The sequence below is a fragment of the Halichoeres trimaculatus genome, unplaced genomic scaffold, assembly GCF_033239565.1.
Source record: "Halichoeres trimaculatus isolate MK-OKI-2021-1 unplaced genomic scaffold, fHalTri1.1 fHalTri1_scaffold_13, whole genome shotgun sequence".
Taxonomy (NCBI): Eukaryota; Metazoa; Chordata; class Actinopteri; order Labriformes; family Labridae; genus Halichoeres; species Halichoeres trimaculatus.
Genome location: NW_027437191.1, coordinates 11,910,415 through 11,937,437, shown reverse-complemented (window position 1 = coordinate 11,937,437; position 27,023 = coordinate 11,910,415). Strand labels below are relative to the sequence as shown.

At 40.1% G+C, this 27,023-nt stretch overlaps 2 protein-coding genes across 2 annotated transcripts; one reads left to right on the top strand and one right to left on the bottom strand.

Annotated features, from left to right (window-relative positions):
• Positions 1–1,030: 1,030 nt before the first annotated feature.
• Positions 1,031–11,221, bottom strand: LOC141802312 (NLR family CARD domain-containing protein 3-like). Its single transcript, XM_074685850.1, is given in 12 exon segments — positions 1,031–1,605; positions 1,692–1,738; positions 2,451–2,624; positions 3,490–3,663; positions 3,748–5,542; positions 7,361–7,586; positions 7,727–7,787; positions 8,022–8,031; positions 8,425–8,528; positions 8,876–8,986; positions 9,994–10,104; positions 11,112–11,221. Coding segments are annotated over 12 exon segments (3,498 nt in total).
• A 10,217-nt stretch (positions 11,222–21,438) lies between these two features.
• gjd2b (gap junction protein delta 2b) lies at positions 21,439–25,392 on the top strand. The gene is made up of 2 exons (XM_074685519.1): positions 21,439–21,509; positions 24,555–25,392. The coding sequence occupies exons 1-2, from the start codon at positions 21,439–21,441 to the stop codon at positions 25,390–25,392; spliced, it is 909 nt and encodes a 302-aa protein (XP_074541620.1).
• Positions 25,393–27,023: the final 1,631 nt, after the last annotated feature.

The window sequence follows — 27,023 nt, the reverse complement described above, 5'->3', positions numbered from 1 at the left end:
GACTGCAGAGAGGGGAGACGGGTTAACGATGGTTGATCCACATCAACTTTAACTGCATGGTCAGAAATGCTCAAGAAGTTGTTCGATTTTTACCTGGAAAAAGTTGAGTCCTGTCTTGTTATGTGACTCCCTCTATTCCATCTGCTGATCCCTCCATTTAGCATAAATCCATCCATTGTTGAGAAAGTAACATAACATACCTGCAACTAGGTATGTGCTGACAAGACTGGGGTGCCCCAACAAGGTCACTGACTGATACAGGTGAGCATAAATTATGAGAGGCCTCACTCAAATGTTACAAATTTGTTTTTGTTTATTTGTATGAATTGAAAATACAGGATTAACATTAACAGATATGAGATACATTAGACTGGTAGATGCAGAATCCCCAAAATGACTGTTCGTCTGGAGCCCCCAGATGACTAAGTTTGCCACTGCAGCCACAGCTCCCTGACACCATACCACATACCCATTCAGAGGAAACGTATGACATTCTTTGTACAAAGAGTATAATAATGGAAAAAAAGGTAACTAGTAGCTCACTGAATTTTGTAGGAAACAGAGGGAAAATAACATCCCTAACTCTAAAACCACAAAGTTTATGGACTCTTATTTTGACAGACAAAATGTTTTCTAGTTTACAGTAACATTAGACAGACAAAAACAAGATGACATTATTTGAAGTATGAAGCAGAATATTTTGATATATCCATTTTTCTACTCAAGTACAACTGAAATTAAATCATAGTCTGAACACAAGCTGAGGAAAAAGCTCATCAAGGGGAAAAAAAGCATTAAAAAAACCTTAGATCAATATAAAAAGTGTGTGTTGCTGCAGTAACATGTGATTTCATGTTTTTTTTAACTGTACAGTATTTTAGCTCCTCAGTCTGTTTTTGTTTTTTGTGTTTTTCAATTCTTACACTTAGACATCTCATTTTTTCCTGTTAGGCCTTTTGCTGAACAGTTCAGGGTTTGTTTTACTGATAGTCCCTAAAAGGTGCAGGCAGAGCAGAGAGTGAACTGTTCTTCAGCAGCTGTTTGTGTAGAGAGGAGGAGACTCTCACTCAGACACAGAACACAGACTCACTGAGGAACCAGGAGAGCGCAACCTAAACCCAGGATAGAGAGGCTTGGTGAAGGTGGATCTGAAGGTGTGGAGGTGGATCAGTGTGTCAGAGGAGACTCTGTAGAAGGTCAGAGTACCAGCAGGACAGTCTACATACACTCCTACTCTGTGAGACTCAAGGGAGGAGGAGAGAGGGAGGTCTGTTGAACGTTTATTGTGCCAGACAAAGAAACCTCCATCAGAGCAGTTCAGACTCCAGGACTGATCATTCCATCCAAACATGCAGTCAGAACTGCGTCCTTTCCTGCTGATTCCTCTATAACTCACTGATATACAAACCCTTCCTTTCCACTCCACCTCCCAGTAACAGCGACCTGACAGACCATCTGTACACAGCAGCTGAAACCAGAAGTCAAATCTGTCTGGATGATCAGGACATGACTGATCTTGTCTTTCGTATGTCACCTTCCTGTTGTTTCCAGACAGTTTGAGCTTCCTTTGAGCTGTGTTCGAGTCCAGAGTGAGTTCACGAGAATCTGATGGAGAGAAAAAGCAGTTTATTATCAGACACACCTGAAGTCTGCTGTTTGTTCACCAGGAGTCAAGCTGATACCACACTTACATTTATTCAGACCAGGTTTTAACCACTGCTGTCCACCATGGTCCACCCTGGAGGAAGAAACACAGTCAGAATGAATATCTGTTCAGTATAAGTCTAAGCTGCTGGTCAACATGAAGCAGTGATCTTCAGTTTGTCCCTACAACACAGAAAGATGCTCAAAATCATTCAAGCGAATTCAAGTGAAAGGTACCCATCCCCCTAGTAAGACTTGCCAGCTGATTACAATTGGACTCATCTACAGCTACGTGGCAACTACTTTGTACAGTCACAACTGAGACAGTGTTGAGAGAGGTGTGAGCAGCTCCCAAGCGTAGCGTTAGTTCAGGCAGGCCACAATGTCAAGCTCTAACAGCTAAGCTGTCATCATCGGTGCAGATTAGCTGATTGCTCATCTGACTCCCGTGTCCGCCTCCTATCGGGAAATTGCATTCAGAGCAGTCTAAAAGGTGTGCTCTTCCTGCCTCAGGCTTTCCACGCAAGCACATGTCCCAGAACAAAACCATACCACCAAATGAAACTGTGCAAATTAATAAAGATTATTTTGACAAAGTGGTCCTGACTGAACAGCTGTCAGACCGAACTCAAAAAATTGTGTTCCCCAGTGGAATCATCAGCTGACCAAAGTGCCTAAAACACAATTTCAGTATAATGTAATCTTAAATTCAAAATAAGAATCCATAAGCAAAACAAGGTGCTCTGTTAGTAAAATAAGAGGTTTACTTTTACACATTCAGTGTCAGAGTTCATGTCATTTTTTACCTCAGTGTATCCAGTGAGCAGAGTGGATCATTTAGTCCAGCAGACAGCAGTTTGACTCCTAAGTCTCCTGGGTGGTTGTAGCTCAGATCCAGCGCCCTCAGGTGGGAGGGGTTTGAGCTCAGAGCTGAGGCCAGAGAAGCACAGCCTTCCTCCGTAATCAGACACCCAGACAGACTAAAGAAAGCAAAGGACCATTGATAAAACTTTTTTCATTAAAAATTTTATTCCAGGAGCATCATCAGTCACTTTAGACAAAAGTGTCTGCCAAATGTAATAGCAGAATCAGAAACCTGACCTGAGGGTTTCCAGTTTACACTGTGGATCCCTCAGTCCAGCAGACAGCAGCTTGACTCCTGAATCCCACAGGTTGTTGTTACTCAGGTCCAGCTCTCTCAGACGTGAGGTGTTGGAGCTTAGAGCTGAGGCCAGAGAAGAACAGTCTTTCTCTGTGATCAGACATTCTGTGAGACTGGAGGAAGAAAAAATGAAACTAAGAAAAGGTTGAATAATAATTACTTTTGTACATACTTATTTCTCGAGGCCCTGAATGATAGGACTGTCTGATCACTGGGCTGCTTATGTGCATGAATTAATGTATTTAGATATGTTGGGGTATACACATGGTTGTATAAAAATTGTATGTTTGTATGTATGTATGTATGTATATGTATATATATATATATATATATTTATATGTATATATGTATGTGTATATGTATGTATTTTTGTGAGTATTTATGTGTGTATATATTCAAATAGACACAAGCTTGACTAACCATTTAGTATTCAATTAAAACTGGAGAGGGGGTGGAAAAAATAAGTTAAACTTCTTTCCACTCCTTTTTGAAAATGTAAAAGACTGTAACTTAGGGATTTAAAATAGTACTATTATTATTATTATTACATATTTATTTATCTTTTCTCTTCTTCTTTCTTTTGTTGGCTGTTTCCATAACATTATTTTTTCTTCTACATTTTCAAAATAAACTTTCATTCATTCATTCATTCATATTTTCAGCAGAATCATCAAAAACCTCACCAGAGAGTTTCCAGTTTGCAGTTTGGACTCTTTAGTCCAGTAGACAGCAGCTCCACTCTTGAATCATGCAGGTTGTTGTGACTCAGGTCCAGCTCACTTAGTCTGGAGGACTGTGAGCTGAGAACTGAGGACAGAGCTTCACAGCTTCTCTCTGACACGTCACATCCACTCAGCCTAAAGAAGAAAATGAAAGAAGACCAAACAAATGCTTCTACAGTTGAGTGACTAATATTTCAAATGTCTCCCTCATTCACTCACACAACTTTGTTTGCAGCTCTGATCACTGGCAGCAGCCTCAGAAGAGCCTCCTCTGAAGCAGAATATTTCTTCAGGTCAAACACGTCTAGATCTTTGTCTGAGGACAGTAAGATGAAGACCAGAGCTGACCACTGAGCAGGAGACTGTTTTTCGATGGACACACACCCTGAACCCAGGAACTGTTGGATCTGCTCCACCAGAGTACAATCATTCAATTCATTCAGACAGTGGAACAGGTTGATGCTTTTCTCTACAGGAAGATTCTCATTGAGCTTCTTCTTTATGTACTTCACTGTTTCCTGATTGGTCTGTGAGTCACTTCCTGTCGGTGTCATCAGACCTCTCAAGAGACTCTGATTGGTCTGCAGGGAGAGGCCCAGGAGGAAGCGAAGGAGCAGGTCCAGATGTCCATTTGGACTCTGTAGGGCCTTGTCCACAGCACTCTGATAGAAACTTGCTGGAGTAGATTTTTCTGCACATGTTTTAGTGCTTGTTTGTTTTTCTTCCATCAGGTTGACTCCAGAGTTGGTGAAGGTCAGATGGACGTGAAGAGCAGCCAGAAACTCCTGAACGCTCAGATGGATGAAGCTGAACACCATGTCCTGGTACAGTCCTCTCTCCTCTCTGAAGATCTGTGTGAGCACTCCTGAGTACCAAGAGGCTGTTTTGATGTCGACACCACTCTGGATCAGGTCTGATTCATAGAAGATCAGGTTTCCTTTCTGCAGCTGCTCAAAAGCCAGTTTCCCCAGAGACTCCATCATCTTCCTGTTCTCTGGACTCCAGTGAGGATCAGTCTCAGCTCCTCCATCATACTTGATGTTGTTCAGTTTGGACTGAACCACAAGGAAGTAGATGTACATCTGAGTCAGAGTCCTGGGCAGCTGTCCTCTGTCTCTGGTCTTCAGCAGATCCTCCAGAACTGTAGCAGTAATCCAGCAGAAGACCGGGATGTGACACATGATGTGGAGGCTTCTGGAGGTCTTGATGTGGGAGATGATTGTGCTGGTCTGATCCTTCTTTCTGAACCTCTTCCTGAAGTACTCCTCCTTCTGAGGGTCACTGAATCCTCTGACCTCTGTCACCATGTCAACATACCTAGAAGGGATCTGATTGGCTGCTGCAGGTCGTGTGGTTATCCAGAGGCGAGCAGAGGGAAGAAGTCTCCCCCTGATGAGGTTTGTCAGCAGCACATCCACTGAGGTGGACTCTGTACCATCAGTCAGGATCTGGTTTTTGTGGAAGTCCAGAGGAAGTCGACTCTCATCCAGACCGTCAAAGATGAACAGGACCTGGAACTCCTCAAACCTGCAGAGTCCTGCTCCTTTGGTTTGAGGAAAGAAGTGATGAACCAGTTCCACCAAGCTGAACTTTCTCTCCTTCAGCACATTCAGCTCTCTGAAAGTGAATGGAAATGTGAACTGGATGTCCTGGTTGGTTTTATCTTCAGCCCAGTCCAGAGTGAACTTCTGTGTTAAGACTGTTTTCCCGATGCCAGCCACTCCCTTTGTCAGCACTGTTCTGATTGGTTCCTGTCTTCCAGGTGGGCCTTTAAAGATGTCTTCTTGTCTGATGATTGTTTCTGCTCTGACTGGTGTCATGGATGCCGCTTCAATCTGTCTGACCTCATGTTCCTCATTGACCTCTCCAGACCCTCCCTCCGTGATGTAGAGCTCTGTGTAGATCTGGTTCAGAGGGGTGGGGCGACCTGCTTCAGTGATCCCCTCAAACACACAGTGAAATCTCTCCTTCAGCTCAGACTTCAGTTTTTGTTGGAACTCTGTAGCAGTAGTTCCTGAAAAAAAGGAAACTTTTAAGGGAGGAAATCTATGCTAGAAGGTTACTTTTTGTCAAGGTTAAAAACCTAAAGCAGAAAAACCATCTATCATGTTCTGTATTATAACTATGCAAAGTCCAAAACACATTGAGGAGCTGATTTTTTAGCATCACAGCAGGACTTTACTCAAGACTTAACCTAATGGAATTCAAAATGTTGACATCAGAAACTCAAAAATAGAGACTGCAACCATGTTTAAGGAAAATACAGGATTTCTGAATGTAAATGTAAAGGTCAGCTCAGATGTTGTTTTTGATTTTACAAGATCTTTACGTGCATATTTGGAAGACCGCAAAATTTCTTATCCGAAACTTATTACTTCCATAAAAACATCAAAACTTGATCATGTTAACCTTGTTTTAGGCTGCAAATGGTAATTTTACCATTCCTTTTTTCTTTAGTAGCATGGTAGCATCGTTGCTTTCGAAAATGAAACTATGTTTCCATAGCTTGGTTGATTTACTGGCCATGTAGTGCTGTAGCAAATGCAAGCACTACATTATTAAAAATGTTTTATTTTATATGTGCTGTCAGGCGATTAAAGAAATTAATCTAATTAATTACAGGATTTGTAATGCGTTTTAATCTCATATCTGCTTAAGGTCCCAAAATAAAGAAATAAAAAATAAGGTGGGAATATATACAACACATTTTTTAGGTACCCTGAGGCATAAGGAACACATGAAAAAAGTTCTATGGTTCTATCTTTACAAAATCTACAGAGTCCTGCACCTAAGATAAGCTGATTTGATTTTTAGCACGGTTTTTGCTTCTGTCACATTTTTACTCGATGTGGACTAAACTTTCCCTGCAATATGAACTTTTTTACTTCTATGAGGTCAGGAGAACCAGGGCTAAAGGCTAAAAACTGTGAGGAACTATGTACAAAACACTTTTTTCAAGTCTTGGATCAAAGAAAAGTGAAGTATTCTCAGTTTAACATGCTCTGAACACACAAACTGTTGCTCATTGGTGCAGAGCAGCCCAAAGCTGAAACATGACACCAGGAAGATGGAAGGAACGTTTCAAAAAATTCTTAAGATTTAAATACAGGATATATATCGATCATTCAGGGCTTGTTTAATGCAGTAAAGAGTGTAGAATTATCTGTCTTTTACAGAATTGAGCTAGAGCAATCGGTTGATTTTCTGCAGATTTTCAAAAAGGACGTGTGAATAAAAGAGACGTGGACCCATTCTTGCTTCCCCCGGTCCCAAGCATGTTGCTGACGTAAGGTGTGATACATTCAGGGACCGTCGGAAATTTGAAAATCTGATGAGAACACCACTTTTCCAAGTAGGACAAACCATTTGTAAATTCCAGACATTTGAAAATAAGTGTGTCTTTGAACGCCCTGCGGGTTTTGGATCCAGATTAATCTGCGTTATTTTTTATAACGCGTTAATTTGCAGTGTAATTAATTGATCTAATTAACGCGTTAAAATGACAGCTCTAATATATATATATATATATATATATATATATATATATATATATATATATATATATATATATATATATATATAGATAGATAGATAGATAGATAGATAGATAGATAGATAGATAGATAGATGGACAGAGAGAGAGAGAGAGGGAGAGATAGAGAGAGAGAGAGAGCCAGTTCAGAGTTTATGGGTCATCACTTCAGTGACCGCAGTTTAATTTAACACCGAGTAACTGGTTGCTTAGCTCACTACATTTTCCAAATAGTTTGCCCGACACTGTAAAGCTCTGCTTTCTTGTTCCATTACAACAGGTCTGATAAAATCCTCTTACTGTGCTGCAGACAGTCAGCCAGCTTCTCCTGCTTCATTCGCCTCAGGAAGTTCAGATAGATATTCATAAATGCTTCTCTGTTCCTCCTTTGCTCTTCATCACTCCCACCTGAGACTTCTTCATCCTCACTCTTCGTCTTTAGGGATTCTGGGTAATCTGGACTCAGGAATCTCTGGAATCTTTTCATCTCATTCTTTACAAAGTTCATTATGTTTTTCTCCAACAGCTGAATAAGGATGAGACAGAGAACATGTTTTATGAGTTTTATTCAACTTGAGAGCCTGAAGACTAACTATGCAGAAAACATTAATAATTAGCATTAGTGTCGTGGCTAATGAAGTGAATTAAAAAAAAATGTGTACTCACACTTAATGTGGGGCTCTGGTCTGTTTGATCACTGTTAACCTCCGAGCTCTCCTGTTGAACCCTGAGGAAAAAACATTAAGATACAAGACATTTGATAACACAACAACGAGTGAAGGGGATTCTTATCTCCCTATCAAACTGCTATCAGTTTTGTGCTGATGAGACCAAAATCATCAGACTGGAGTGTTAAAAGACAAGTTGAGGTAAGGTGGTGAGGATTGGGTAGATGTTTGAGCACTGGCAGAGCAGAACATTTTTCTAAAACTTTTCAACAGTTTTCCACGGACGGGTGAACCTCTGCCCATCTTTCCTTTGACAGACTCAGCTTCTCTAGGATGTTCTTTTTATACCCAGTCATGCAAACTAACCATTTGCTTACAAACCTGACTTCCAAATTGCCCCTCTAGCCATTTTTTATCAGAACCAATAACTTTTTCAGCCTTTTGGTGCTCCTGTCCCACTTTTTTGAGAGGTGTTGCTGCCATCAAATTCAAAATACAGTAAGATTTTGCATGAAACAGAAATGTCTCACTTTATGAATTTGATATGTTGTCCACATTCTATTGTAAAGAGTTATGTTTTGAAAGATTTGCAAATCATTGTATTCTACTTTTGTAACTGCTGAACACTTTGTGCAGTAGCCTTCAAACTTTAGTTAATGCAAGAGAATTAGCATCCAAGCCACTCTCATCTTTCACCATCAGGAAGTCCATCTTTAAAGTCAACAGGAAAACCTTTGGACTGGTCACTTTTCATGGACACACAGCGGGGTACAGGGGAGTCTGGTCTCTGCTTCTCCATCCTGATTAGAACAAAAAACATCAACACTTAAACTAAGACGCCTTAATGTCACTACCACATCCATGTAGTGGGGTCCTACACACACTTCCATTTCATGAAGACATCAATGATCCATATCAAACTGCAGGAAAAGAGCAGAATATGGGACCTTTAAAAAAAGAAATAGGCAGGCTATACCACAGCGTAAGATTTGTTGCCAAGGAACATTGATCCAACAAAGAAATAAACCACCAAACATTAATTCCCTCACTTGTTGTACTAACTTTATCTAATTTCGGAAGGTACATCTCTCAAGTTCTCTTGAATGTGACAAAAGTCTGTTCATGAAAATCAGATTCAAACTCTTACCCTTCACCATCAGGAAGTCCATCTTTAAAGTCAACTGGAAAACCTTTGGACTGGTCACTTTTCATGGACACACAGCTGGGTACAGGGGAGTCTGGTCTCTGCTTCTCCATCCTGATTAGAACAAAAAACATCAACACTTAAACTAAGACGCCTTAATGTCACTCCCACATCCATGTAGTGGGGTCCTACCACAGTGGTCAGGAGGTGGCCAAGAATCAGCATGCCACTCTATCCTCCAAGAAGACAACAATGACCCCCACAGAGCAGGGTTTCTGGAGACTATCTCCACAATTTTGGATTGGAGAGGATGACACAACTTGCCAAATGTCCTGACCTCAACCCCACTCAACACTTGTGGGATCAAGTTGGTCATGCTGTACCTGCTAGAGTAATCAACATAAATACACTGGCCGATATTTGTCAAATTGGCAAAACATCTTTTTATTTTTCATCTTAATTTGACATATGTTGTTTTTTATTCCAATCCACCTTGGACCCTGGAAATGTGAGTATTTTTAAATTCTGTGTGTTGTGGAAAAGATGTAAGAGCTTTTCCTCAGTGTCCCCCCTGTCTCTGTGTTAGCTTCAGGATGCTAACTTTAGCTGCGGTTAGCCTGTTGTTTTAGCCTGTAATGTTACGTTAAATAAGCTTCACTGTTTTCTAAACATTGTGCACTCCGAGCTCGTGGCACCGCTCTCAGTGACGCTGAAGAGCAAGGTGGTATCAGCAGTGGCTCATTTACATATAAAGGTCACGCCCACTAAATCAGAGCGTTCTGAACAGAGGGGCTATGAGAGCTTGGAAACAATGATGCTGTGCTTGATTTATTGGCTTTTTGGACAAAAACATGTTACTTCCATTTCATGAAGACATCAATGATCCATATCAAACTGCAGAAAAAGAGCTGAATATGGGACCTTTAAAAAAAGAAAAAGGCAGGCTATACCACAGCGTAAGATTTGTTGCCAAGGGACATTGATCCAACAAAGAAATAAACCACCAAACATTAATTCCCTCACTTGTTGTACTAACTTTATCTAATTTCTGAAGGTACATCTCTCAAGTTCTCTTGAATGTGACAAAAGTCTGTTCATGAAAATCAGATTCAAACTCTTACCCTTCACCATCAGGAAGTCCATCTTTAAAGTCAACTGGAAAACCTTTGGACTGGTCACTTTTCATGGACACACAGCTGGGTACAGGGGAGTCTGGTCTCTGCTTCTCCATCCTGATTAGAACAAAAAACATCAACACTTAAACTAAGACGCCTTAATGTCACTACCACATCCATGTAGTGGGGTCCTACCACAGTGGTCAGGAGGTGGCCAAGAATCAGCGTGCCACTCTATCCTCCAAGAAGACAACAATGACCCCCACAGAGCAGGGTTTCTGGAGACTATCTCCACAATTTTGGATTGGAGAGGATGGCACAATTTGCCAACAGTCCTGACCTCAACCCCACTCAACACTTGTAGGATCAAGTTGGTCATGCTGTACCTGCTAGAGTAATCAACATAAATACACTGGCCGATATTTGTCAAATTGGCAAAACATCTTTTTATTTTTCATCTTAATTTGACATATGTTGTTTTTTATTCCAATCCACCTTGGACCCTGGAAATGTGAGTATTTTTAAATTCTGTGTGTTGTGGAAAAGATGTAAGAGCTTTTCCTCAGTGTCCCCCCTGTCTCTGTGTTAGCTTCAGGATGCTAACTTTAGCTGCGGTTAGCCTGTTGTTTTAGCCTGTAATGTTACGTTAAATAAGCTTCACTGTTTTCTAAACATTGTGCACTCCGAGCTCGTGGCACCGCTCTCAGTGACGCTGAAGAGCAAGGTGGTATCAGCAGTGGCTCATTTACATATAAAGGTCACGCCCACTAAATCAGAGCGTTCTGAACAGAGGGGCTATGAGAGCTTGGAAACAATGATGCTGTGCTTGATTTATTGGCTTTTTGGACAAAAACATGTTACTTCCATTTCATGAAGACATCAATGATCCATATCAAACTGCAGAAAAAGAGCTGAATATGGGACCTTTAAAAAAAGAAAAAGGCAGGCTATACCACAGCGTAAGATTTGTTGCCAAGGGACATTGATCCAACAAAGAAATAAACCACCAAACATTAATTCCCTCACTTGTTGTACTAACTTTATCTAATTTCTGAAGGTACATCTCTCAAGTTCTCTTGAATGTGACAAAAGTCTGTTCATGAAAATCAGATTCAAACTCTTACCCTTCACCATCAGGAAGTCCATCTTTAAAGTCAACTGGAAAACCTTTGGACTGGTCACTTTTCATGGACACACAGCTGGGTACAGGGGAGTCTGGTCTCTGCTTCTCCATCCTGATTAGAACAAAAAACATCAACACTTAAACTAAGACGCCTTAATGTCACTACCACATCCATGTAGTGGGGTCCTACCACAGTGGTCAGGAGGTGGCCAAGAATCAGCGTGCCACTCTATCCTCCAAGAAGACAACAATGACCCCCACAGAGCAGGGTTTCTGGAGACTATCTCCACAATTTTGGATTGGAGAGGATGGCACAATTTGCCAACAGTCCTGACCTCAACCCCACTCAACACTTGTAGGATCAAGTTGGTCATGCTGTACCTGCTAGAGTAATCAACATAAATACACTGGCCGATATTTGTCAAATTGACAAAACATCTTTTTATTTTTCATCTTAATTTGACATATGTTGTTTTTTATTCCGAAAACCCTCCACTCTGGAAAGCGTTTTCAAAATTCTCAGTTTTCAGACAAAACGCAATGCGGTATCATCTAATCGCAAAGCCAAAATGCAACAAAATGTTATTGGGTTTGACCATTTTGAGCGTCGTGTAAACACGGCCTAAGAAATTTCGGATACAGTGCTATAGTTACACAGTAAGAAGAAGTGGAAATGACGGGCATTGCATCATGATGTTCTCCATGCACTGAAATGTTGTCTGTGCATTGCCTTTCTGATCAAGATACCATGAAAATAGGAATAACCCTGTTTGATAACACATGTAAACAGGTTATTCTAAATGTTTCAGAAACCAGAATATTGACCTTGAGCCGAATATTGACTGCATGTAAAAGTAGCCAGAGAGGCTTCTGCTCTTTTTGACACGAGCAGTATGTCCTATGAGCCACACCTGCCTTTAACACTTATTTTGGGTTTAGGGGGGAAAGTGGTCTGAATTGAGTTTTACCATATGAATTTGTTAAAGCTATCTCAGCTTAGTGTTATACATAAATCCTAATACAGTCTAAACTCTGTCCTAAACTAGAAATACTACAGGTCTGTCAGATTGGTGTCAGTAATCCAGCAGGATGTTGAAGGAAAAACAAGGAGATCGAGGACCCAGTTGCAGATTCAACAAAAAAGATATTTATTTTAACTAAACTAAAAGTACAAAGTGAAGAAATCTATGGCTGTATTCAGACCAGAAAGTCCTTTGGTCCACCTGTTTGGTCCGGACCAAAAGCGGACTTTATTTTTTTCGTTTGGTGTGGTTCGTATTCAGCAGTGACATGCGGTGAGGTCCATGACAAGGGAGGCAGGCAGCCAGCTAAAGTTGAAACTTCTCTTTGTGTGTGTTATATATACGGGGAACTGCTCATATTTGCTGATACAAACTGTTACTGGCCAGCCCTGCCCCTTTAACGAAATGACAGTCTGCGCTGTGTGTGTGTGTGTGTGTGTGTGTGTGTGTGTGTGTGTGTGTGTGTGTGTGTGTGTGTGTGTGTGTGTGTGTGTGTGTGACATAGCAGAAGGAGAGACGGTCTGAGTGCATGCATGGTGTGTGTGGGGCGGGAGTACATCATTTTGGTCTTCGTTTCCTCAATAAATGTGCGGTTGTGCACAAGGTGCACCTTTTTTTCCTCCTCTTTAGTCTTTTCCCTCACTTTGGCCCGGACTCCTAGACACCGGTTACCAGCAACGAGCCAAGTAAATAAATGTTAATCAGCTTTCCCATCTACGGTTCAGAGACAGACTGAAGTGCCGCAGTTAGCGAGACGAAGTGCCAATTAAAACCCGAAACATAAGTTCACCTGCATTTCTACAGGATTTACATCACAGGAGCAAGAGCAAAATACAAACAAAAATAACCCGTATCTCAACAACTCAAGAACACAGGCCAGGCACCTCCGGGATACTCTATCAAATGTCTGCACTAACAAACTATCGCGAGACCTCAGAGGGTGCAGTATTAGGCTTGTCGCGCTGGCTAATTTACCATGGTTACCAAGCCACACTAGCCCTAAGCCTCGTTTGTGGTACCAAACTCTCGCCAAAGTTAGCGAGGATAACCAAAATAAGCCAGGCTTTGAGCTAAGCCAGCTTCATGGAATACCCCCCTGGTCTGAATATGCCCTTAAAAACAAAACTCTTTAAAAAAAAAACTCTAGGACTAAACTTATTAGGACACACTGGAGCAGGAACACAGGGGAGACATTAGCAGATATATGACACAACTGGATACAATGAACTGGCCAAGAAACTCAAGAGTATTTTCAAAAACTAATATCCCCCCTCATTCATCTTTAAAATACTTTCACTTACACACACCAGGCAAATCTGCCGGTGAGTGTGGTTTGAAGCATGCCAAACCCATATTTGGCAGTGTTTTCAGACATGAAACCTGTGCCATTCAATCAGGATAAACTCCAACATTCAGCTAGGGTCTGTTTTCCCGCATCTACACCAAACCACAAAACTGGATTTTTCCAAAATCTTCACTTTGGCCGGAGTTTTCAGAAAACATTGTTTTTGGTGATGTAAAATTGCAACAGGCCTAATGATAAAAAAAAAAAAAAAATCCCAAATACCTGGCTACGTGTGGACATGGCCTATGTAGACAGGAGCAATCAAACACAGGTGTGAAACAAGACATAGGTGAAACATATGAGGGGCAATCAACGAGGAGAAAAACACGAGGAGAACCAAACGAACACAGGGGATAACAAAGTGAATGGTAATCATAAGGGAAAAGAACACAGGTATAACTAAGATTAACACAGAAAACACAAGACAAGAATCACAACGTGTAATAACTAAGAAACCCAAGATATAGAAGAACACACGAGACACCAGAAAATCCAAAAACACATGAAACAATCCAAAACCAAACCATAAAAATGTAATTTATTTTAAATACTCTTACCTTTCACCATCAGGTGGTTCATCTTTAAAGTCAACATGGAAATCTTTAGACTGGTCTCTTTGCACGGACACACAGCTGGGTTCAGGGGAGTCTGGTCTTTGCTCGTCCATCTCTACACAAAGTCATTGTTAGTGACTAAGATACTGTTGAGAAGTTGAGCAGTGTTTGTGTAAGGTTAGTGAAGTGATGTGATTGCTGCAATCAGATAAGAATTTCACTTTGATCCCTGGGGATTATAAAAGTTTAATCTGTTATTAATGCTCCTGCAGAGTCAGGAACTTGAAATAGGACAGCACTAACCACTGCACCACCCCTGAATACATGTTTACACAAATCACAGTTAATTACTGCACACATGAACAACCAAAATATTATCAAAAATTTTGTGGTATAGCACACACAGGCTGTGAGCTTTTGACGATTCTTTTACTTCACTTAAAGCTGTAAATACTGAAATTGAAGTAACACTGAGCAGAAGCATAAGTGTGAGCAGAAGCAAAACATCTGCGCTGTAGTTTAGAAAGTTATAATTTAAACATCAGTCAGATTCTATTGTTGTTTGTATGTTATTCAGGTAGCACCATGTGAGGCCATCTAGGGTTGTGGGATATGAACACGGTCCCTTCCTATCCTGTTAGCATGGTTAGCATAGCTTCTTTGTAAGCTTGAAGAATTTTTGCTCCATGCTCTTCTTTTGTGGTCAGTTAACAGCTACCTTACCGCCCCTTATCTCCTAAACTTAACACACTAAACTACTACAACACTTTAAAAAAGGTTACTCACCAAACCCTTCACACAGAGAACAGATCCATGTAACAATAGGAGCCGGTCAAAGTAAAACCTTCAGTCATAAGACAAGACCTAAGCATACGGGACTCAGGGGTCAAAGTTTCACTTATGACAGCGTATTATCAAAGATTAATGATTGTCTGGTACAGCAAGCAATGAAAATTATGTATGTCAAAAATCACACTTCTCTCCAGACCATCTTTGAAAAATCTATCATGACCCAGGCACAAAAAATTGTGTCCGACGAAACCCATGTTCTCCATGCAGAGTATCACCTGCTACCCTCAGGGAGGAGATTCAGAGTCCCCCGCTGCAGGCTGAACCGCTTTAAAAACTCTTTTATCCCAACATCTATTAAGATTATGAATGAACTGATGTAGTCTTAATCTCTCCTGACTCTTTGGCCTTCATACTGGTTTAATGTATTTTATTTAAATTATTGGTACTGTGCAATAGGGATGTTCAGAATGCAATTGTGATGTGTTTGTGACTGTGTTGTTTGTGCTATGAATTCATGCTGCTCTTTTATGACTGCAGGACCAGCAAGGAGCCCATGACAAATTTCCCCGTGGGGACAATAAAGTATATGAAATGAAATGAATGAATGATTCATGAAAGAAATGCAAGTGTGTCTGAGAGAGATCACAAGCAGCAGGGCTTGTCCTCATGTTAAATAAGGAGAGAAATTTAGGGTGTATTCACACCTAGATCGTTTGGGGTAGTTGTTCGAAACATTGAGCAGCCCCCTCCGAAACCCCAGTTCGTTTGGGCATATGTGAACTCAGTAATCGCTCTCGGATGTGGGACAAAACAAGCGAGTCGAGATCACCAAAAATAGGTGGTCTTGGCTCGCTTCCATTCGAGCCCTGTAGCGGTTCTTTTACAGTGAGAACACAACCGTCCCAGCAACCGTCACAACTGACTCAAAACTGTCTCACACTGTAGTAATGGGGGCAGTAGTAGTCAAAACAGTAGAAGAAGAAGGAGTAGAAGAATCAACCACAGCAGCAGAAGAAGAGAAGACCAAAGAACTGAGGAAAATGAGTCGTGGGCTCACGTGGAGCAGTAAAGAAATAAAGTGTCTTTATGCAGTCAGGACTCTTAAAACTACATTTGTTGATCATATAGCACACACTGTTACATGAACCATAAACGCTATAACCCTAATTAGCCACACACGTTGTTGATGCTCTATGAATATAAGGAAACTCTGACCAACAAGAGAGACTCTTGCCTTGTGAACACTAACAAACCAAGTGACAACCACTACAATTGTAACATTTTTGCCCCTGAATTGGAACAAACTAAACGAGCCACAGGTGTGAATAGACTGTCTAACATAAAGACCAAATGAAACTGTATGACATCTTGCCTTATAGGTATTCATATACATGTTTTATACTTTTGATGTTGGCTGAAAACCTCCTGAGACACAAGCCTGATTCTCAGTAAATGTGGGAATTATTTTATGAAGGATGGTCACATGAATGACCAAAGGCGCACACACACACACACACACACACACACACACACACACACACACACACACACACACACACACACACACACACACACACCCATGAATGATGTGGGTCAGTGTGTGATTACTGTGTAATTCAATCTGTGATATTACAGTAAACTAATCCAGCTCATCTGACCTGAACTCCTCTCTCTTTGATTAGTTGTAGTGAGTAAAGTGTGTGTTTGTGTGTGTTTGTGTGTGTGTGTGTGTGTGTGTGTGTGTGTGTGTGTGTGTGTGTGTGTGTGTGTGTGTGTGTGTGTGTGTGTGTGTGTGCGTGTGTTCCTTACTAACTCATACATTTCACCAGAGGTGTGAAAAAATATGAATACCGCAATATATTGTGATACTGACCGCCGATACAATATCAATATTTCAACTAGAATCAATGTTTTTGTAAGAATAAAAATTCATGTTTTAGCCTCGTTGGAAGTAAAATATGACATTGGCAACTCCACTTCGATGGGGCTGAAGAGCTACTCCATTATATGTTGCTCATAGTCTATATAAAAAAACATGATCCCCAGGTAAATATAAAATATTTTATACATAAACTTGATCATATTGGTATTTATGCTGTAGACATCAATGTTGTCTCTCTATTTTTGGGGTCAGTTGGTATAAAGTTGATCATATTTGGTGCGGAAGACTGATGAAATCATAATCATAGTAACTTTTTTATGCAATATCTCTTTTTTTTAATGAGAAACAATTTTTACACCGATTGGCATTGGTCAGTTTCACCAACTTTCTTTTACTCAATAATTTCTTTGCAACATTACTTTAATTTCACAGTAGTTAAAGCTGCAAACTTGATGCACTTTATGTTTTTGATTTAAATGCTTGGATGAAACACTGCATTTAATTTTCAGTATTCAAAAAAACAATCAAATAGTTTTAACTTAATTTTTCCTTTCAGTTTTGAGTAAAATTGTGTGATTTACATTAACATCATCTCTGCTTTTTTCTAAGTTAACTGTAGAATATCACAATCACAATATTGTGAGAACCCAATAAATTGTGATACTATCGTTTCGTGACTGAAGTATTTTGTTGTGTATCGTATCATAAGGCTCTTGCAAATACTCACCTCTACATTTCACACTATCCTGATGATATGTTTAGATGAAAGAAGACTGCTGGTGTCCCCAAACCCTCCACAAGAACTCACCTTACTCTATCAGAATGAACACTGATGAATCCTGGTACAGGTTTTCTCTTATTCTCCTTTTCATTTCAGAGCTGAGTGCTCTAATCAGTGTTCACTGTTGTCCAACGTCCCACTGTCTTCTCTTTGTACAACGCCATAGTCAACATCCACACACAGCTCACCAGTAAAATCCAAATTTTAATGCAGAAATTAGAGTAGTTTTACTTTCCCCTTTTGGAAGAACCTGAAAAATCCTGATTACAGACTCTTAACATCATGGTGTTTAGTCCTGTACATTATCCCTTTCTTATTTCAGACCTCCACTGTCCCAAAATAGAGCGTCTCAAAAATAGTCAGGTGTGTTTGTTCCTCCTGAAATTGTTTAGTATTTAGTTTATTTATTTTTTGTGTGAATTATTAACTGTTTTTTATTTGTCAATATAAAATAATGTGTGTGTTGAATATTCATGAAGAAATAAAACATGTTCAAATCTGCTCTGAGTATGTTTGACTTCATGTGTGTGTGTATTTTAAGTCTGCAGGTTGTTCTCGGAGCTGCGGACAGGAAAAGACACACTTAAACAGATTATCTGACACACACACACACACACACACACACACACACACACACACACACACACACACACACACACACACACACACACACACACACACACAGGCTGCTGAGCTGTACATATAATCCTGTTCTGTAGTCCACATGATACTGTAAGACTCTCTGTTTTGTTTGGATGTCATGAAGCTGAGCAGAGATGAGTTGAAATGTCCAGCAGAGGGCGCCGCTGCTGGCTGTAAAGAATGAAGGATTGAAGCAGTCCATGAGAAAATTTTCCTTTTTCATTAGAACATCAGAGACATGTGTGGCTGCAAACCAAAAAATGTGTTTCTGTGTCCAACCTCAGCAAAACAGGTTATACATATATTTTATAAAATATATATTTTGTATATTGTTAATATTGACGGATGAAATCTTAAATCCAGTTTTTACATTGTGTAGGTAATGAAAAAGTCAGTTTGGAGTTGAGGTTATGACCAAATACAAGACTTAGGACTCAATATGCAGAATAAAAAATAAGAGGAATTTTAAACGACATAAACAGATTTCACAGTTTTACAGTATTAAAAAAAACATGTGGTCAAAGCTATGATGAGTTCCACTGTCTTTTTTATAATTTGGACAGGTGATGAGGAAATGGATGTCAGTTTCTACCTGTCCTGTGTTACAGAGCCTGTACATTATCAAACTATGAACTATGAAAATCATCAATCCATAAATACAAATTCATTTATATTCTAATATATTTGCTGAAGTTCTCTAGCTGGATGTAATTTGCTGGCTCCTTTTATATAACTTAGATATCAAATGTTTGCTTTATTATCAATAAATATTCACTACTACTGCTAACTTGACTGATATATATGACTAACTTGATTTCTTATTTATTGTATATTGTTATAGGTTCCTGTGATGAACACATTTTCAAATCTTCAATTTTTATTTATAGATCTTTGTATTTCAGTTCTAGATATATATTTTTTGTTTTGTATATATTTAATTTTGATTAAAGTGTTTATTTGCAGGTTTTTCTTTCATAAAAATTAAGTCACTTAAACGTAGAAGTGTGTGATAGTTTTATTTAAGTATGGAAAAATTGTGATTGGTGCTGGAATACAAGGGGCTCCAAAAGAAATCTTGCCTTGGGCACCAAATTGGTTAGGGCCTGCTCTTGGTTCAGTGCCTTGATCATGGGCACCTTGGTGCTCAGGAATTAACTGTATGCCAACACCTCTCCAGCTATCAGTCCAATTCACAATCTTGGTCTATATCGAGGCTTGAACCAGCAGTGTCTATAATCAATATAATACGATAATCAATAAATCAATTAACCGAACGATAAATAAAAACGTCCTCGATAAGTTTGCCAGCATCGATAAACTGACACGTGCATGGATGTTTGTTGTCCTCCTCTCTTTCGACCAAGGAGGCTGAATGAGAAGATGGCTCACTACGTCTATCTTTCCTAACATCGGGGTGCAAAGGTTCTGTACTGGATTTAGCGGATTTATAGCAGAGTGAGCATCTGTCAAAAATGCGATCTTTGGGGTGAAGATGGGGCTGCTGGTGCATACACACGGAGAGAGCTGAAGCGAGCGTCCTGAGGGGTAAGGAGGAAACACACGCTAATATGAGTGACGGCACGAAAAATAAGGTTCTTAAGCCGCCTGCCACAGTCCCAGTGTGGGAATATTTTTTTATTATCAGAATGAACAAAGTGTGAGCTCATGAACACCAAGAAGCTGATATGTCGCATTTGTTTGAAAATAGTGGCGACGAAGAAGAAGAGGGAGGTGCAGCGGAGCCTTGTTCTTTGACAATCCGCTCTTACTGAGGCTTTTGGTCGGCAAAGTAAATAGAAATAAAAGCACCAAATGGTGGGCGCTCAAAGACAGCTACATTGCCAAAGAAATGCAGCCCTTCAATACGGTTGAAAGCCAGAAATGTTAAGAATGTTTGACAGACAGTACGGATTGGCTGGGAAAAAGTACATGTTGCAAACAATTCAGCAACTGTATAAACTTCCTTTTATTTAGGCTATAGTTTTTATTGTTTTGTTTTTTTTGTTTTGTTTTTTTGAATTTTGTTTTTTCTTTAGAGACAGGGTCTATGTTTTATTGTTTTTGATCAGTATAAATTATTTTCATTGACATGTATTTTTTTCCAAAAGAGAGTCCATTTCATTTTCATTGTATTTTTTTTCTCTTTCTTGTTTGTTTAATTTATTACATTTTTTGTTTAATTTATTTTATTTAAAAGATCCTGACCTCTTAATTACAGTTAAATACTCTTAAGAAATTAAAGTTTCTTGCTTTTGATATGGTGTACTCACTTTATTATCCTATTTATCATAATTACATCAATGAAAAAATGGAAAAAAAATCGAAATAATATTGACAATAATATCGTTTATCTGCAATAATATTTTGGAAAATTGTCATCTAGCAAAATTTGTTATCGTGACAGGCCTAGATCCAGGGTTAATTTTTTTGTTGTGTAGCTACATGAAATATTTTACTCTGCAGTACTTCTGTTGCCAAAATCTGTGCGTAGCCTGAACAGCTTACAAACAGTGCAGAGGTCTATTGAGTCCACTGAGAGTGAGGCAGACAGGGAGCAGGAGAGGCTTTGGTCAGGGAATACCTGGGATTAACAGGTCACCACCGAGGCTGCTTGTCCCATTGGATCAAACAATGTGTGTCTACCCTCTCGTCCACAATGCCAAACCTGAGGCCTCAGGAGGATTAGTCCAAAGAACAAGCAGTGATGTCACTGTGGCCACGCCCACTTATTCTCTACTGACTGCCTCTGCACACAGTACATACATATTTACATGTTGGCTAAGGAAAAAGTCACAGTTTAAGTTTAACATATTAAATATAAATCAGAGACTTCCTGAGAATGTCCTTTAATTTCCTCTTGAAGCCAGGTGTTACTTTTTGCAGCGGTGGATGGATTGATGGATGAATGGAGTGATGGAGAGATGGTGTTCCAGTGAATGAATGAGTTCGATGAATGACTGACGTGTTTCTGTGTGTCTCCTCCCTGAGTGTGTATATGTGTATGTGTATGTGTATGTGTATGTGTGTGTGTGTGTGTGTGTGTGTGTGACGCAGAGGAGTCTACTTAAAGCTGGATTATCACTGAGCTGCACACACACACACACACACACAGGAGCTCACACACGCTGAGCCGTGCTGTGGCTGTAGAGGACAGGAGCTCACACACCCACAGTGAGCTTCAGAGAGTGGAAGCAGTGACAGCTCTCTGTCTCACACACACTCACACACACTCACACACACTCAGACTGAGCATTTGGATTCTTTTTTCCTGTTTTTCTCTGTGAGGTGGACCCACTCCGGATGATCAACCATGGGGGAGTGGACCATCCTGGAGCGGCTCCTGGAGGCGGCGGTCCAGCAGCACTCCACCATGATCGGCAGGTAGGAGAGACACACGCTCTGTTAAAAAAAAAAGAGTGTCAGGGTCCAGCTTTAAACAAACTGAGCTGGAAAAAGGAGAAAAACAAGAGCTTGTTGAATCAGAGGAGCAGGAGTTTTAATGTTTGATGCTTCAAGAAGACTTGATGAAGAGTCTGGCGCCTGATGGTCTGAATGAAACACCGCTGCAGCTCTGCACTGTACGGGATGGAAGGGGTCAAGGGTTCAAGGACGCTCACAGTCATCCTAGTCCAGCTGCCAGGTTTTAACCAGAACCAAAAATAATTACCACATTTTCCTGTTTTAGCATCTTCCCCAGTATGCGCTTTCAAACTGACCGCTGTCAAAGGCACGTCTCCCAGCTGCACATCAGACCTCCATAGACTGATAGATCAAACTGTGACACTAGGTTCAACACAAGCTTTCACGAACAGCTGCTTAAGTATTTTCAATAGAAGCATACAGCTGAAAGAAAAATCATGTTAAGAAAACTTCAGTTTAAAAACAAAGTGGCAAGGCAAAAACTGCGTAAATCATTTGTTTCTCTCACAGCAGGGACCTTCACAGCAGTTCAAAGCTCAACCTTTAAACTGTTGATAAAAATTACTGAATTATTTTCAAATTATTTATTGGAATCTACAGAATAGAATGGCTTTGTTTCTCTCCTTTTTCAAAGGTTAAGCAGTTAAATACTGTTTTTTAATGTCTTTTTTTCTCACTTTTTTCCAACTCTACATGAGATAAAAGTGATACTCTGGGATGGAACAAGTTAGGTCCTATCACAAGGTTTAGGGCAGAAATTACCCCTACAGCAGTGTTTTTGTGCAGCAGAAGCCCAGGGCGCACGCACCAAACACCCCCTCCCTGCTCGTCTGCCGGTTTTCTCTGCATTCAGATGGGGCCATATTTTACTTGACCAAAAACACAAATAAACGCGCTGAAAATTCTCTAAATAAAGCGTGAATGCAGACAGATATCAGACTTTTTCAGTGGGAGTCCATTTATTTGTGTTTTGGTCAAGTAAAATATGAACCCGTCTGAGTGCAGAGGAAACCGTCAGAGGAGCAGGGAGGGGGTGTTTGGTGCGTGCGTCCTGGGCTTCTGCTGCACAAAAACACTGCTGTAGGGGTAATTTCTGCCCTAAACCTTGTGATAGGACCCAACTTGTTCCATTCTGGAGAATCACTTTAATGTTAAAACTGCGAGCTCCAATTTCAGAATTTAACAGTTGTAATGCAGACGAAAATGTTTCTCTTTTAACCCCAGGAATCTGTGATGACTCAAAAAAAAATCAAATATCATATTCAACCCTCTGTGGTTACTTTGTTGCAAAATACCCATTTTTGGCCTTTTATTCTCACAAAATACATCCCAGTTGTCATGAAATATTTTTAGTGTTTGAATTTGTCGTGTGACCCTGTGGAGGTTAGGCAGAATCCTTTTTTGCAGACGTTCTTGCAAGGACCAACCCAACCAATTTCCCTCCTCAGACCTATCATATAACTTCTTTTTTTTTTCTCCTTCTTACAAGGCCTCTCTCAGTCTAGAAAAAAATATTTTCAAATAAATAGACAAGTAAAGCTCAATCTGTAACAGTTTAGTTTACTTTATTTACTAATTAATTGAAGGAAACATGTAAAAATGAAAATGTTGCCCTGAGATACCACTGTACCATCACAGATTCACCATGAAAACATTTTGGTTACTGAATTTGGGGTTACCTGCAAAACAAACAAACTGGTCATTAATTTTTCTTTGGACCTCTTCAGTTTCCACCTGAATAAATTTGATGTCACTTTAAATAAAATTCAGGCTTACGCTTTAGGCTCTGGTCTACCAGAGTGAACTTTGTGAGCCTTCTTTACAGAGCACAGGCTCATATCCTCCACACATTTTTCCCACAATGAAACGTCTGTCTCCTGAAAGCCCCAGAAGCGAAGTCTTTTGTTAAATAGTTCTTGTAAAGGTAGATAAATTATGTTTCGACCCCTTGATCCATTCATTTCAATAGGCTGTTCCTCAGTGCTACAGTGTTGCATTCAGGCACAATTTAGATGTGAAATCCTGAAAAATGAGTTATTTTTTAAAGTTTTTACACGTTTTGTGGTAGGCATTGTAAACTGCTGAGCCCATCAAGGCTACAAATCCCCCTAAAAACTTTTTTTTCTTTCTTTTTTTATTTTTATTTTTTCAAATATCTTTACATGATGTACATTTGATCTATTTTAAACCTAAAAACATAGAGAAAAACTTTTTTTTTCTAACTTGCAACATTACAAGTATGAAAGAGGGATAGAAATAGTTGTGTTGCCTGTAGTTCTCCAAAGGTTTTTAGTGGCCCTAAACTTTCATTGAGTCTCAGTATATTTTAAGTCATGTTTTATATTATTTTACCTTAAGTTTTTAAGTCTATTCTAAAAGACCCTGAGGGCTTTCTTAGTGATCTTGAAATTATCTCACTCTTATATATATGTCACTGATCATAATCCACAATTAGAAATGAAATTGTAAGCACCAAAACTGATTACTTCTAATTGCAGTTTTTCAATATCTGTAAACAAGGTCTGTGTTCTTGAAGAAAACAACTTCTTGGTTTTATTCTGTAGTAATGTCGGATGCTGGAGCTGAACTGTCAAAAAGAAAAAGGAGATGTGATAGAGAGTGGATGGAGCACAGGCTTAAGGCTAAAACAACTGTTAACTGTTAAACTGTTTGTGCTAATGTCCATTATCAATCCACAGTCAGCAGTTATTCTGCAGTGGTCTGTTTAAACTTGAGAGTCTATCAATAAAATGAAGAGCGAGGTTACGTTTGCTCTGCTTGGTGAGGTTGAATCGGTAGATGAACATTAAAAAAACGTTACATGTGTATTATCAAAATATTATGACATTGATTCTGACTTTCTGATCATAAGTCTTTGTCATCACAGACTAGAATCAGGTGAAAAATGCCCCATGAGCAGAAACAGTCTGATTCCAGGAGGACTGATCTGATATCTTATATTAGATGAACCAATGATACCATCATTCTTCTCTGTTGCTACGTTAGGATCCTGCTGACTGTGGTGGTGATCTTCAGGATCCTGATTGTGGCCATCGTTGGGGAGACAGTGTATAACGATGAACAGGCCATGTTCGTGTGTAACACCCTCCAGCCAGGCTGTAACCAGGCCTGCTACGACCAGGCCTTCCCCATCTCACACATCAGGTACTGGGTGTTCCAGATCATCATGGTGTGCTGCCCCTCGCTCTGCTTCATCACATACTCGGTCCATCAGTCCGCCAAGAACAAGGAGCGCAGATTCTCCACCGCCTACCTGTCCCTGGACAAAGACCAGGACCTAAAGAGGAATGACAAGAAGATCAAGAACACCATTGTGAACGGAGTCCTGCAGAACACAGAGAACTCGACGAAGGAGGCTGAGCCCGACTGTCTGGAGGTCAAAGACATCCCAAACCTTCCTGTCAAGACCACCAAGTCCAAGATGAGGCGACAGGAGGGCATCTCCAGGTTCTACATCATCCAGGTGGTGTTCAGGAACGCCCTGGAGATCGGGTTCCTGGTTGGACAGTACTTCCTGTTTGGGTTCAATGTGCCAGCAGTGTACGAGTGTGATCGATACCCCTGCATTAAAGACGTGGAGTGTTACGTTTCCAGACCCACAGAGAAGACTGTGTTCCTGGTGTTCATGTTTGCTGTCAGTGGTATCTGTGTGGTCCTGAACCTGGCTGAGCTGAACCACCTGGGCTGGAGGAAGATAAAGACCGCCGTGAGAGGAGTGCAGGCCCGCAGGAAGTCCATCTATGAGATCAGGAACAAAGACCTGCCCAGGATGAGCATGCCGAGCTTTGCACGCACGCAGTCCAGTGACTCTGCCTACGTCTGAACCCCGGCTGCAGACACACCGGGCTGCAGAATGGAGCAAGGTTTCTGGATTTTATCTCTCTGTGTTGAACAAGTGAGACTGAGGAGCTGTCAGAGTTTGCTGATGGTGACTCTCTAAATACTCCTCACAAACTATTTCTGTCCTCAGGTGCAGCCAGCAGCTAAACAGAGTATCTGGACTGGGTTTCTCTTTCCTGAGTGAATTTGAGTTTTTTTTGTAATTTTATTTTACTGTTGCAAGTAACAACATGAGATGGAAATAAGACAGGCTATTGCTTTGTCTAAAATCATTTCTTAAATTTGATAATCTGCCTTAAAATGCAGATTTGTGTTTATAGAGATCAGTAAGAAGCTAAACTGCTGTCTGATGATGGTTAAGAGAAGTTTCAGGATCTCATCTCAGTCTGCATATTTTTCTCTCCAAACAGTGTTCCATCAAATCAAGGTCAACATGACAGGAAACACCTCAGATAAGTGTTTTTGGCCACTACTGCAAATTCTGTCTGATCTCCAGAGGGTCTCAAACCGTCCATTCAGAGACTGACCATTGTGTGTCTCTTATTTACTCCCAAAGATTGAGCTGTCTCCATGCTGTAACCATTTTTTAGATGTAGTTTGTGTCACGGAGAAAGCAAAAGTTCCTGCACAGCTCCACTGTCCGTCCATGGGTTTTGAACTCACCACCAGTGGTCTGAGGGTGAGGACTAGCCTTTTGAGCATAAAACTGATATCAGTGATATCAACCATAGTTCAGCTCTACTGGTACTCAGTTTTAGAGAACATGTACTCAATTTTGGTTTACTGGTGCACATGTAGACTTAACTAGTACAGCAAGATGTGTCACTAGTAGTACTAGTGAAGCAAAAAGTGTTACTAGTAGTACTAATGAACTGAAAAAAATACTCACTAGTAGTAGACTGTTATAAGTCTACCAGTACAAGTAGACTTCAAATAACCACTAGTGCTACTAATTAGCCTCATATGTTAATAAGTGTGTGTGTGTGTGTGTGTGTGTGTGTGTGTGTGTGTGTGGGGGGGGGGGGGGGGGGTATGACAACCAATCAGGTTGTCATATTCCTATTTACTTCATTTGCATCAGGTCTACTAGTACTACTAGTGAATCTTTTGGCTTTACTAGTACTACAAGTAAACTTCAAAAGTCCACTAGTACCACTAGTGAGATCTTTGAGTTAACTTGTAGTACTAGTAAACCAAAATATATTCAACCAGTAAAGGTTTTGGCACACAAGTGCCCAAGTAGACCTTAATAGTAAAGCAATATTGTCTTCTTTTAGACAATTTTGTGCTACTAGTAGTACTAGTGAAGCTTTGAGTCTTTACTAAATGTTACTCGTAACATTTTCTAAGTCTACTAGTACTTCTGGTGACATAAAATTGTCCACTATTAGACAATTTTGCTTAACTAGTAAGGTCTACTGGCACACTAGTGCGCCAAAAACCTTTACTTGTTAATCAAAATGTTGGTTTACAAGAAGCACTAGTCAACCTTAAATGTCTGACTAGGAGTACTAGTAGACTTTTGTAGTAATACTACTAGTAAAGCCAAAAGAGTCACTAGTAGTACTAGTAGGCCTGATGCAAATGAAGTAGAAGGGATTATGAATAAATACA